Source organism: Diuraphis noxia, unplaced genomic scaffold (genome assembly GCF_037042655.1).
Source record: "Diuraphis noxia isolate RWA-SAM2 unplaced genomic scaffold, SU_Dnox_SAM2 contig0002, whole genome shotgun sequence".
Lineage (NCBI taxonomy): Eukaryota > Metazoa > Arthropoda > Insecta > Hemiptera > Aphididae > Diuraphis > Diuraphis noxia.
Genome location: NW_028301712.1, coordinates 66,500,045 through 66,513,540, shown reverse-complemented (window position 1 = coordinate 66,513,540; position 13,496 = coordinate 66,500,045). Strand labels below are relative to the sequence as shown.

Genomic DNA, 13,496 nt, shown 5'->3' with positions numbered 1-13,496 from the left:
ATATATTTTGTATGACATGCAGAGTAGTCATATTATTAAGAACACTGAGTCGTATTATTATATTAATATTTGAAATAATAAATCGTTGAAGAGTTTCGAAAAAACGATCAGACAGCGTTCCTGCGGTTACCAGGGCGGCGGATCGTCGCAAGCGCGTCCGGTAGATGTCAGCGTGGGTACGCAAACGGATCGGCGTCGGACGAATACGGCGGCGGCGCGCCTGGGCGCTACTGGGCACCGCGCGCGCCGGCCATGACGAATTGAACGGCTATTGGCCCGGCTCCCACCACCCCGCCCCGCGCGGCGATGGCTCTCACCGATTCCGTTTTAATGGGTCTTTCCGCGGCGCTCTTTCCCCCCCCCCCGCAACCGCCACCGTTCGACCGAACCATCGTCGGCACGCCGCGCTCTCTTGCCGCCGCACTGCAACCCGTTTCTCTCGAATGGCGCAACAAAAAGCGAACGGGCGACGAAAACGGGAGATCCCCGCGAGGCGGCGGCGGCGGCAGCGTGTGCGCGGCGGCGGCCTTCGCGGTGGTGGGGGGCTTTTTCGAGCGCTCGCGGCCCGAGTCACATGGCACGTTCGTGTGTGCGCGCCAGTGACGATCTGATTGTCCCGTCGTTAAGTCGTCATAACCACTTAAAGCGCATACACGGACGAAAATAATAATAATAACAATAATAATAATAATAGTATAATATCGTTAAAACCGAAAATCGCGGATCGCCGTCCCTCCCCCGCGCCGAAATACCGACTTTACCATACTATCGTGCATTATTATACTTTTCGGAAATTTCGTAATTTAATTTTTTTTTTTCGTTTTTCTCAAGTGTTTACTGACCACGGTTCGGTTTTTTTCCGTTTTTATTTATCAATTCGCGAGTCGTATAAATAAACATATATATAGGTACACTATATATATATCGCCGGTCGTCGTTAAAAATTTTATACTCTGCTCGTAAAAACCGCGGGCGCGCGCGCGAGTTTTACGACCCGTCTGGATATACGACGACGTCGGCGAGATGACCCTTTTTACGACAAATTAAACGGTTCGTAAAGCCGACAAAAAGTGTTTTCGTCTATAAAGTGTGTGTGTATGTGTGTGTGTGTGCGTGCGCGTGCAAGCGTAAGTGTGTGTCTGCGTGTGTGCAATATTATTTGTACGCCTGCATCGACCTAAGCTATGCGATCTTGACGAAATATAATATCGTATTATATTATCTTCATAACTGTACCATTGACCGAAGTCTATAAGGAGGAAGAAAAATTTTCTCGACGCGTCAGCGAAAAAAAATCGCGTCTTTACACTGTCCCACGTGCAGCCACCGAGTGTGAGCGAAAAAAAAAATCAAACAAAAATTTACGTCGAATTATAAGACGTCATAATATTATTATAGTCGCCGAACTATAAAAAAAGTCGCAACCGTAAGATGAATTCGTACTTCGAGCAGAGCGGTTTCTACGGTGGACATCACCATCACCAGTCGTCGTCGGCGCATCACCACGACCAGAACGCCGTGGCGGCCGCGTACCGGTTCCCGATCGGTTTGGGCATGTCACCATACGCGTCTTCGCAACATCATCACCATCACGGACTATCGCAGTCCAGGGCCCCGCAAGACAGCCCGTACGACGCTTCTGTGGCCGCGGCCGCGTGCAAGCTCTACGGCTCCAGCGGTGGCGGTGGTGGTGTCGGCGGTGGTGGCGGCGGTGGCGGAGGGGGCGGCTCCGGCGGCGGTGGCGGCAGCGATCAGTCATCCGCGGCCGCCGTGGCCGCGGCCGGCCTCAACTACACGAAGACCGAGCCATGTGTCGGCAAATCGGACGCCGCGGCCGCAGCCCACCAGAACGGCTACGCGTCGTCGCCCAAGGACGTGGTATGGCCCGGCAACGCGGCGTCTGCGGCCGCCAACGGATCACTGCTCCGGCCCAACGTATGCACACCAGAATCCCGCGTCGGATACGGATCCGGTAACAGCGTTTCCGGCCTGGACGGTGCCGGCGCTAGCCCGAACTCGGCCCGCAACTCGGCCGGCTCGCTATCCGCCTCGTGGAACACATGCACCGGCATCAACAACAACGGTCACCAGCAACAGGCCCTGCAGCTCAACCAGCAACAGAACAATCACACGTTCTACCCGTGGATGGCCATTGCAGGTCAGTCTCTAGGTACAGACACGAAAAAGAGTATTTTTTAATTAAATATTATCTTTCACTCGCTTATATTTTCTTCCCGCTTTTTCCGTATAATTATGATATGTCATATTATGTATACACATAAAATATTATGATTATATTGTATGACACGTCATTATTATACATCTCTATAATTGCTTGCCGCGAGAACAAAATGTTATTATAGGTACTTACCTATGTATTTTTTGGCATTATATTTTAATTTTATTGTCTATACAATTAAATTTAAAAAAAAAACCGCATAATAATCGTTATATAATTTTAATTATGCTTAACATAATATTGTAGGTACTAAACTAGTATAATAGGTGAATAAAGAAAACTGTTATATTTTTATAATTATATTTACTCGGGGGTACAATTATTAGACTGTGTCTGCACTCTATTATCGCCGTTCTTAAGATGTCCGGTGGCGATTTAGTTTTTTTTATGTACTCAATTATTCGTCTGAGATTGTGGTGAAATCGTAATTTCAAACATTCTGAATTCTGATCTTTAATTTGCTGGGTAAATGTATATAATATTTTAATCACTCATTCCAGTACAATATTCGCAGTTCAATTCTGAACACAAATTTCATAACTCTTAATATTGGATAATATTATGGTCGTATAATATATTTTAGGTATTTATAAAGTAAAATATTGTAAATTGTTTTGAATAATATTTTTAATATTTATAAAAATTAACGATAAAAGTTTTGATTTATGACATTAAAATATTATAATTAAATAAATTTAGAAAAAAAAATGAATTATTACCTATATGACTATAACTATATACGTTTCTCCGAAATGTTTTACCTCTTGACACTTACTTAATCATACATTTATATCAAACTTAATTATTCAAAAAATAGACCACAATATTATTCAATAATGTATAAATTACGTTTACATATTAGATGTTATAGTCTATAACATCCATTTTTGAGTTAACATAAATAATATGTGTATATTCTTAATATATTAAAAACATTAATTATTCTTACATCGATAAAATATTGTAATTTATACAGTTTAAATTTTTTGTGTGTTTTTAATCTTTATATGCGATTATGATTATGTTTAATATAAATTCATTAAACTATACAAGTAAATAAATTGATAACTTACACTACAGTACATATTCGGCGAGTTAAAACATATCGATTGATTATAATATATCAAATATATATATATATGACCCGGCTTTCGGTATATGTATATAATATACAATATTCATGCATAAACAACTGATTGCTCGATTTCCTTTCAACGGCAAATAGGAAAATAATTAATTTAACCACACTTTAGCACCTATGATGATGTATTAAACTATTGCTCGTGCTGCAGAATACATATTATAATGTACGTGTATAGATACACAACGTTCTTTTAATCTTATGTATAAACTAATTATGTAAAAAATACATTTTAATTAGACATAATATGGTTGGATGTATATAAATTATAAAATTATAAAAAAATATAAAAATTTATATTTATATAATATATATTAATACTGATGCAAGCGGTACAACAAATCGTTTGGTGTAAAAATTAAAGTAGGTATATTAAACACATATCACATAATGTAGCTATATAGGATGTATATTTATTATTTATATTTTTTTTTTTTTGATTCGTGTGCGCATATCCGATATTGTATTTCCCATTATAATTAATATCGTTTAGTTCAGTTGATGTTGTCGAGTGTGTTCATTTAAATGTATCCCCAACGTGGAGTGTTTGGCCTGAAAAAAAATGTAGTCGCTAATTAGACTTTGAAAAAAAATTACACGCGTGAACCACTATAAATGAGTGTATATAGTAGGTATACGTATGTACAAAATATGCATACATAATATTATAATATAATATTATTAACAACACAGTTAATGTGCGTTTATTGCTGATTACCCGTGCGATTGTAATCTGAGCTGCTGCAGTATTTCCCAAGTCGTATGCGCGTAGGCCGTTGCAAGTACGCTCTGTATACTCGTACATAGATGCATAACATAGTCGATGTTTAAAAAACAAAATAAACGTATATTATGTACCTACGGACACGCGTATAATACACATATACGTTTATTCACGTTTCGAGAGCGCACGCTGCAAGACGGAGAAGATCCGCGAGTAAAACGTATTTAGTTTGTCGTCGTCTTCTACCTATATAATATCCGAGAGATGACCCTGCAACAATGTCGAAGCTATATATAATATAAGTATATAACACGCATATTTTATATTAATAAAAAAAATAATCGTACACCTATTTAGTATAGGCATACGTGAACATGCGATATTATTATTATTATTATTACCTATATGTGGAATACTTTTCTCCTTTATACTACGCGTTACAAAAATAATAATGCAAGTGTATTGTTGTAATATAAACGTTATATGCTGCGTACATAGTTATTTAAAAGGTCATTGATTTAAGTGTGTGTGTGTGTGTGTGTGTGTGTATATAAATCGTCGGGTGGTGTAGGCACACGCCTCGCTGCGATGGAGGGGGGGATTCGTTCACGGTGTAATCAATGTGCGATTTAGCCCCTATATATATACAAAAACGCCGTAATAAATAATTTTAACATCGTGCAATACTGTACACCCATCATAGGCAGTAGGTACATTTTATTGTAATCGTACAGGTATAGAAAAAGATTTCATCGTCTCGATCTCGATGTTATGTCTATATTAATCTACCTATATAGTATATATTATATTATATTTATATATATATGTATATACCATTTTCTATATTTTTTAATAAACATAATAAATTGGTTTATTGGTCGTTCGATTTTGTAATATTATGCTTTTCCGAATAATTTTTATTCGTTTATTCGAAAATGATATAATATAATTAATATCAACCATTATACGTGATCATTTCAGGGCACAGTCATATAGGCGCTCAATAATTGTCTCACATTTATAATATTGCAATTTGTATAAAATATAAATACTAATAGTATCTTTATTCTATTTCTTCATACTAATATTGTTAAAGTATTCATGAAAAAAAGTTTTTTTTTTTTTAATTCGATATATAGACGCTCTGATGCCGTGAGTGATGTTAGATTTCGGTTGATTTTGCACAGAATTGACGTAAGTATACGACATTTACGACATTATATAATATTGCAAGACTTAACAACATACCTAATTATTTTGTTCTTTAAATTTGTCTGAGCGCACGTATGAACGGTATAAGATAAATTTTATGATATCCAATAAAATACATCATTGTATTATATCTATTATTATCTATGTGTCATGGTATGTTCGATGTTATGTAATGATAACGGAATTTAGACAATTTTTTTTTAAGACTTGATTATAATATAAAAATATAATAATGGAGTCTTCAATATGCACTATAAATTATAAAGGTATATACGAGTACACATCACTTCATAAATATTATAATGTCCCTATTTCATCTAAGTACTTCTAATCATCCGATAGGCGTGTACGATACGGCTAATACAAATAATTATGCACGTAATTGAAATTGACGAAACGATATTGTATATATATTTGTTATCTAAATTTCCACACTGATAACTCTACCACACGGCTATTTAATTATACATCAAACAACCGTATAAACTATAATATACATATATTATTATAAACACGAGTCTACGGCAACATTAAGTCTAATATTATAAAATGATATATTATTATAATGAACACGAAGAAACGAATAATTATATCATCGTCATGTGATAACATTTCAAGCGACCTCTTATTAATCACTGAACCATATCCGTATCAAAACAAATTTATTTTTTAAATTTATTTTCTTGTAGAGTTACCATGTTTTCAATACACCAGAAAATTAACGGTGGCGATCAAACATTGTATAATATTATAAAATAAACCATATCGCTGAATAACGAATAACAATAATTTACGATAATATGCGATGAGGTTATTGAATACATCACCTCTCTCCCGTAACATAATAATATAGTGATGGGATTTTCCGCCTGGTAATATAGAATTGCGTGTGTGTGCTCAGGTCACGGATGATAGAAATTTTTCAGCGCAGAGTTTTAGAAACACATCCTTAACAATATTAGTGCGTCCCGAGTGAAACCATGCGCAGTGCACATCAAACATTTAACGTGTGTGCCGAGTATGTAATTTTTGTAAAAATAACAATACTAACAATAATAATATATTACATTATACTGGAACTTGTGCAGCGTCCGCAATTAGACGAAAACAACTGTTGATAACGTATATTATACTATTATACACCTAGTTGGGATAAACTGCATTTATACAAAATATGTATAGGTACAATATAGTGGTAGGTACCTAATATCAGCAAAACCGTAACAATAATTGCACGAAACAAAAACAATTAATTTTAAGAAAATTGCATAGTAGAAATGCATTGACATGATTTAAGTTTTAAAAAGTGCAACAGATTAACCTTGAAATTGATAAAAAAAAAACTCACTTAAAAATGAAATGTTTAATTGAAGTCATTAACGAAACAGCGACCTCTTCAATAATTAATATCTTCAGCTGAATAAATCCAACAAAATATCACTATACGTATTATAGTTACGAGTTTTATAACCCGAGTAAAATCAAAAAATATTATTCAAAAAAAAAAAAAAAATAGCAAATGGTGACATTTCAAAGTGCTAATTTCCAAATTATAAATCATAAAACACTTTTATTCGATGTAAACATTTTTTTTCCTCGTTCCGCGTTATAAACTTTATAGCCGTAAAAATTCTCGTAAAATGTCGTGCAAAAAAAAAAAAACATTGCAAACAGTTGACGATACCCTGTGAGTTCGGTGTTGCTTGTACGACTGCTGCATGATGATCATATAATAATAATCATAATAATTCTAAACGCCGTGGCTTTAAAAAATCCTAGTCCTGCAGCTACTGCAGCGGCAACAGCAGCAGCAGCAGCAGTAATGTAAAACTCTTATTATTATAATATATTGTGCGTCTTCGTATTATTACCTATAACAAATCATCACGACTACGGAGCACGTGGACTACCGCGGTCTCGTATAATATGTTATTTTACACGATGAGATTGCAGTGCTAGATATTGTTATATACGCACATTATATGTATTTTTCAAACATCTATTCCGAGACGCTGTGCACTTGTAACATATCATAAAACAGCGCGCCATAATAATGCGGACGGAATAATATTAACATATATAGATAGTATAATATATTATGTGTAACTCATAAGAGTGCGTACTGTGGTGATGGTCTGGTGGTAATATCTTACGCTGAACCAATAGGCCCGTGTATATAGATAATAACATATTGTATTATAATATTATTATACAACAATGACCGCGTTCCAAGTGTTGTTTAAACCGTTCAATTCGTCCGTCTGCTGCAGTGCCCGCGAATATTGTAATATATTTACCTATTTATGACGCGTAGGTATACATTATAGGTATAATGATACGTAGAGTTATCTACAGGTAATTAACGCGCGTATATCTGGTACGTTATAATGTATATTATGTATAGATACGCGTAGGTGGTATTATTTTATTATTATATTATACGATGTATTGATTATGATGGCGGTTCATAACAAATTACCGGGCAATTCCATCGAGCGTGTGTGAGTTAATTTACAGCGGTTAACGCCATTATAATAAAATAGTACATCGCGGCATTACAAATATATATATATATATATATATATACATATTATAACTGCAGTTTATGTATTACTATGTATGTACATATATATCGCGACGCGTTTTGATTAGTGACGAATTCGCGCAACACGGTGATTACTGTTATTATATTTTATGACGTATACCGCGGCTACTTTATGTAAATATTCGACATCGTATATATAATACATTGAATTGTATGTGTGTGTGTGTGTGTGTGCTCGGGTATTAAACACAAATACGCGTTTAGGGAACGATTATGATTTACCAACAAATTAAAACTCGCGCGTTTCCCCGCGGTCCTGTTTACCTATATATTATTATATATCGTTCGGTTAAAAACGTGTAACGCAGCTATGGTCATGTCAACGGACGTTATATAATGATAATCATCGTATTTTGTGTACGTGTATATTACCTACCTACAATATATACACTATATAGCATGATCTTATTTTCAACGCAGACCTTCAATTATTTCGGAATGTTTTTACATTATTTTCTTTTTTTATTCCATTAGATTCTCGAACGTCATCGGGTATGTGTTAAAAAATTTCTATCCTCTCACTGCTCATACATATTGATATTATAATAGGCATAATTACCTGCACCGATTTGTGACTTTTAATTAATGTAACGGTATTACCTTTTCATTTTTATACAATATTTAAGTCGAAACGGTAGATATAATACATAATAGGTATATAAAATGCCAGAGTGGTTGTAAAAGTTTAGAAATTGTTTTACCACGCCACTCTAAGTACTACTTTACAAAATAAAAATACATTATTTGGGTTATTGCCAAACTGTCAAAAGCCAAAACTTATAAGCCTTTCAATCAATGCGTTTCGGTTATCTACGCATGTGCTAGTTAGTTGTATATTATCTGAAATCACTTAATAAATAAACCTAATCTAAACATTGAGCCAATGAATATAATATTATACCTAGATAATATATCAGAAGTTACACACATCCACACAATGTTTAAGTCTCGAGCCTCATCAACAAGTATACAATATTATCATTTAAATAACTTAGAAATCTGTAAGATAAATACAACCGAAATAAAAACAAGATAGATAGTGTACTGTATGATGTCTCTCCGATGGACTATTATAATAAAATAGTAGACAAAAAGTTCATAGAAGTTTCATGACATAATACTCCATAAGCTTAAAATATCAACGTGCATAATAATATACATATTTATTATATATATGACTGATCTATAAGATATTATATCTTTATGAATAATATAACAATTGTTGCTATTCAATGATTTAAAATATTATTAAGTAAATATAAATTGAGATATATAATAATACATACTTTTACTATAAAAATCGAAATTCTATAATATAGTCGATAACCATTTGGAAATAATTAAAACTTTGCACTCTATTATGTTATACAAATCACCTACAATCGTAAACATGTCTAGGTGCAACAGTGACTACAAATAATAAATAATAATATATCATAAATCATAATATAGGTACTGACGCGAAAATATGATTTTAAATAACTGATAAACCAAGATATTTATAATACCTTAATGATACTTTTAAAGTACAAGTTGGCTGGTTACATGCTTACTATATAATAGAATATACTCAAATATCATCCCCGGAGATTTAGATGACTGTAAAACTGGTATAATACAATATTATACTATACAAGCACTGAATGTATAACTACCGGATGGTGTATTAACACGGTCAGATTAAACTGAAATGGTTTTTTTTTTTTTTATTTATAATAATAATAATAATATTTAACAACGGATTTATTTTTATTTTAACACACGCGTTAATACACCTCATGAAAAGAAAAGTTTATTCGTCTAAAACATTTATACCACCATCCGCATGCAAGGAATACAGACGAAGCGGTTTGTTATTAAGTATCCCAATAACAATAATAGAAACGTTTTCATCCCGTCCACGTGAATTTACAATACTTTTACGCGAACAATCGGTAAATTTGAAACTTATGCGGAAGTTTACATATATTTTTATAATTAATTCGAACAAATTCCATTTCCGGTTCTAACGTAAACATAATATGAAACAATAATCGACTCGTACCTATATAAATTATTTGAATTGTAAAAAGTTTTTTTATCTTCATCGTCATAAACATATACCATTCTAAATACTGTAATATAAAAACGATTATTTTCAATAGGTACCTACCTACTTGCACCTGATATATATATATAATGTATGTTAAATACGACATGGATGTTTATTAAAATGCAATACCGAAACGTATAATTATTGCGTATTCGTATACAAATCGTGTTCATATAATATATATATATATACCTACCTATTATGCACTTATTACAACTACTGAAAACGGATGTATAGATTATTAGCTAGTTTTTATATTTTGAAATAACACCGTGCGGATGTGAGAACTTTGTCCAATAGGCAATATATTATGTATCTACGTTACAAATTACGACCGTTTATGTTATATTAGACGAGTGCTATGTGCAAAGTTTATATAACATTACGTTCGGACGTTGGTACGTGAAAAGTAGCATTACTCACTTGGATAGCTACGTGAAATACTTTCAGCGATTATTCATAAACGTCATTATTAATTGCGCATATTATTATTTTATTAATATATTACGATTGGCGAAATACACGCTTGTACGCCACACCGGTCCATCTATATATATGTGTATATACACCTATATAATATATATTGTAGGAAGTCGCATATTATGCATTCACATGTTTGTTATGGGTACGTTAAAATACAAACGATATTGCAGACTGAGATGTGTACGTTTACGTGTGTGTGTGTGCATGTGCGCGCGTGTGTACCTACGTACTTTTATTATAAATTAAAAAATTGGGCTGCCTGAAATCGTTTTACCGCCTTGCGTGTCATAGAAGGCGCTGTTTGTTGTACGGAAATGGTCTCGAAAATGTCTTAAATGACAAAGATAACAATAGTTTAATTTTTTGTACTCTCGTGATTTCGTATTTATTCTATACGAATATATAATTGTTCGTAATGTTCGCAGTGATGTAATACAATGGTCTGCGGTACATGTATGTATATTTTTATAATCTATATGCCTAAATTGTAGATACCAACCTATACTATAACACAGTAATGGCGTTATGAATTAATTACCTATAAAAAACAAAAAAAATGTAAAAATTGTTAAAACAATAATTAATTTATGTGAAATATTTTAATAGTAACTACTTATTACGGTTGTGTACACGGCTCAGTCTGCATAATTACACGTTTTAAAACTTATCGTGCATAATATATAATATATCTAAGTATATCGTATACACCTATATTATTCCAGTGGTATTATAAATTATAGTTATACGACGCGACGAGATTGAGTCTAGACCGATACACGAAAATAAGCAGACGCAAACAATAATATTATAATATATAATATATAACACGAGTATAATATATTATAATACGCAACAAACACGCGTTATAATGACCGTTTGACACGAATATTTATACATAGGTCCAACCTTTTTGCCGTGATATCTCGATGTGTATAATATAAAACGACGGATGGACAATTAAAATACGCGACGCCGTTTGTAATATAGGTACAAAGTATACGTACCTCTACCTATAATTATTAATTGTAATCATTGCCTTACACTCGTTTTCGTCCTGCACGGGTCCCCAAAACCCTAAGTTTACCAAAACGGAGACGACATTGGTGGGTATCCGAAACTTAATTTTCTTGTAGCGCTAGCGTACAACATCATAATCGAGTGAAAACGACACTAACAGAGTTCGATCCTAATATAATTAAATGGTGGCCATGGCTTAAATCACGGGGAACGGCGACAAGTGTCAGGCTCGCAGTATTAGGTAATAATTATTGTCGGCGGATGCTCAGCGAATACGACGATACACATTAATATTTCACTATCGTTGATAACCGTTTTCCAATTGCCAAACAATGACGCATGGAAAGACGGTAAGTCACCGGAAATGATTTCTCGCGAGTTCTTCCGGCAGGTTTGCGATCATCAGTTGATGCGCGTAATGATGTTGTACCGCGGCTGTAACGATACAAACTACAAAGTCATTTAGTAGTAATAATATGATAATGTTATGACGATCATCCATTGTGGGCGCGATCAGCTGTGCAGCGTGTGCACGTATTCCAAGGTCAACGGCTGACCCAATTGCCGGGCCATTACCCAGAGGGTCGTAACGCATTTTCGACCACCCCCTTACCACAATCGCTACGATATTATATGTGTGTGTGTGTGTGTGTGTGTGTGTGTGTGCGTGCGTGCGTGCGTGTTATGCGTGATACGTATTAAACGAAATAGTATGTCGGTAATGGCCGACGACCGGGTGGGGGAACGAACAATAAACCGAAAAAACGCGAAACCATCACAGTTTTTGTCCGACAGATGACGCGTTCGTTGACACCGTCGTCATCGGTCGCGGCCCGATCAGGTATAAGTGGTACAACAACTTACTCTGATGTGTTATTTATACGGATGTCGCTGTCGCGGCTCATCTCATCTCTTGGCACGATATTATAATAAACCTATCATGCACCTATAGTAACGATAATATTATTATCGCGCGATCGTCGGATGCCACCGACAATAAATTTAAAACCGAATCAGATTTTCGAGGAAAAAAATAAAACCCGTCTCAACGATAAAATACTAATAAACATCACAGACCAGAGAGACGAGCGCGCGCGCGCTCATAAAAACGGAATCCGACGACGCTCGGACTTTTATTAGCTGTTAACGGGGCCCCCGTGTCGGCGGTCGACGATAATCGTTCGACAAGCGCCCATACTTATTATAGCCTACTTATTTTTTTCTCGTTTATTTTTTTTTCACGTTTTTAAGTTTATATCGTCATTATTGGACATTTTTATTATTTTTATTACACCAGTCCGTCCTCCGCGTCACGGGACGACGACCACCGCGCATTTACATGTATATATTATAGAATATTATATACATAAACTATAAACACTAATACTCGTATATACATACGCTGCGTAATTCGGTAATCGTACTAGTGGTTGTTATTATTACAGTAGTAATAGTAGTTGTAATAATAATAGACAATAGTGTAGCGGAGTAATAGTTAAACACTTAAACCGTGATAGTATTATTATGTAGTAGGTATAAAATATATTAAACGTGTTGGTATACGTAAAACGATATGTAAATTTGCGCCTTAGACTCGCGCGTGTGTGAAATATGTACTTGGCGTCGTTACTTATTGTATATACACTAAAAATATTATAATATTACAATAATAGTTTAGACGAACGGCGGCGGCGCGTGTCACGGTCCAGATGTTTTATATAGTATTATTTATATATATATGTACTATAGTATATCGTGCATATATATACACAAAATATAGGTACTTCGTGATGGGTAGCCGGTAAAGAGTAAGCCGCGAGATTAATTAGAAACAATCTAATATTGTATTATGTTTTTCTATTATTTGTATTATTCTAGTTTTTATTAAGCCGATGACATTCGTTCATTAAAAATACACAACCTTTCTCAACGAGCAAAACCTTGAATGAATTTCGTTATACACGACACACACACACTGCGCCA

At 34.6% G+C, this 13,496-nt stretch overlaps 1 protein-coding gene and 1 long non-coding RNA gene across 7 annotated transcripts in view; one reads left to right on the top strand and one right to left on the bottom strand.

Annotated features, from left to right (window-relative positions):
* The first annotated feature begins 588 nt into the window (after positions 1 to 588).
* Positions 589 to 13,496, top strand: part of LOC107170131 (homeotic protein ultrabithorax-like) — a 149,127-nt gene continuing 136,219 nt past the window's right edge. Inside the window, exon 1 of one of the 2 annotated variants that reach the window (XM_089218597.1) lies at positions 589 to 2,158. In XM_089218597.1, coding sequence (XP_089074723.1) covers positions 1,432 to 2,158 — 727 coding nt within the window. In that variant the 5' untranslated portion in view covers positions 589 to 1,431. Of the gene's footprint in view, positions 2,171 to 13,496 lie in introns of both variants that reach the window. The other variant, XM_089218596.1, reaches the window with a different exon arrangement.
* The window catches only part of LOC107170132 (uncharacterized), an 80,709-nt gene continuing 69,655 nt past the window's right edge, over positions 2,443 to 13,496 (bottom strand). For all 5 annotated transcript variants that reach the window (XR_016190112.1, XR_016190113.1, XR_016190111.1 and 2 more), the window contains 2 exons: positions 4,099 to 4,374; positions 2,443 to 3,932 (listed from right to left, as the gene is read on the bottom strand). This is a non-coding gene — a long non-coding RNA (uncharacterized LOC107170132). The remainder of the gene's footprint in view (positions 3,933 to 4,098; positions 4,375 to 13,496) is intronic.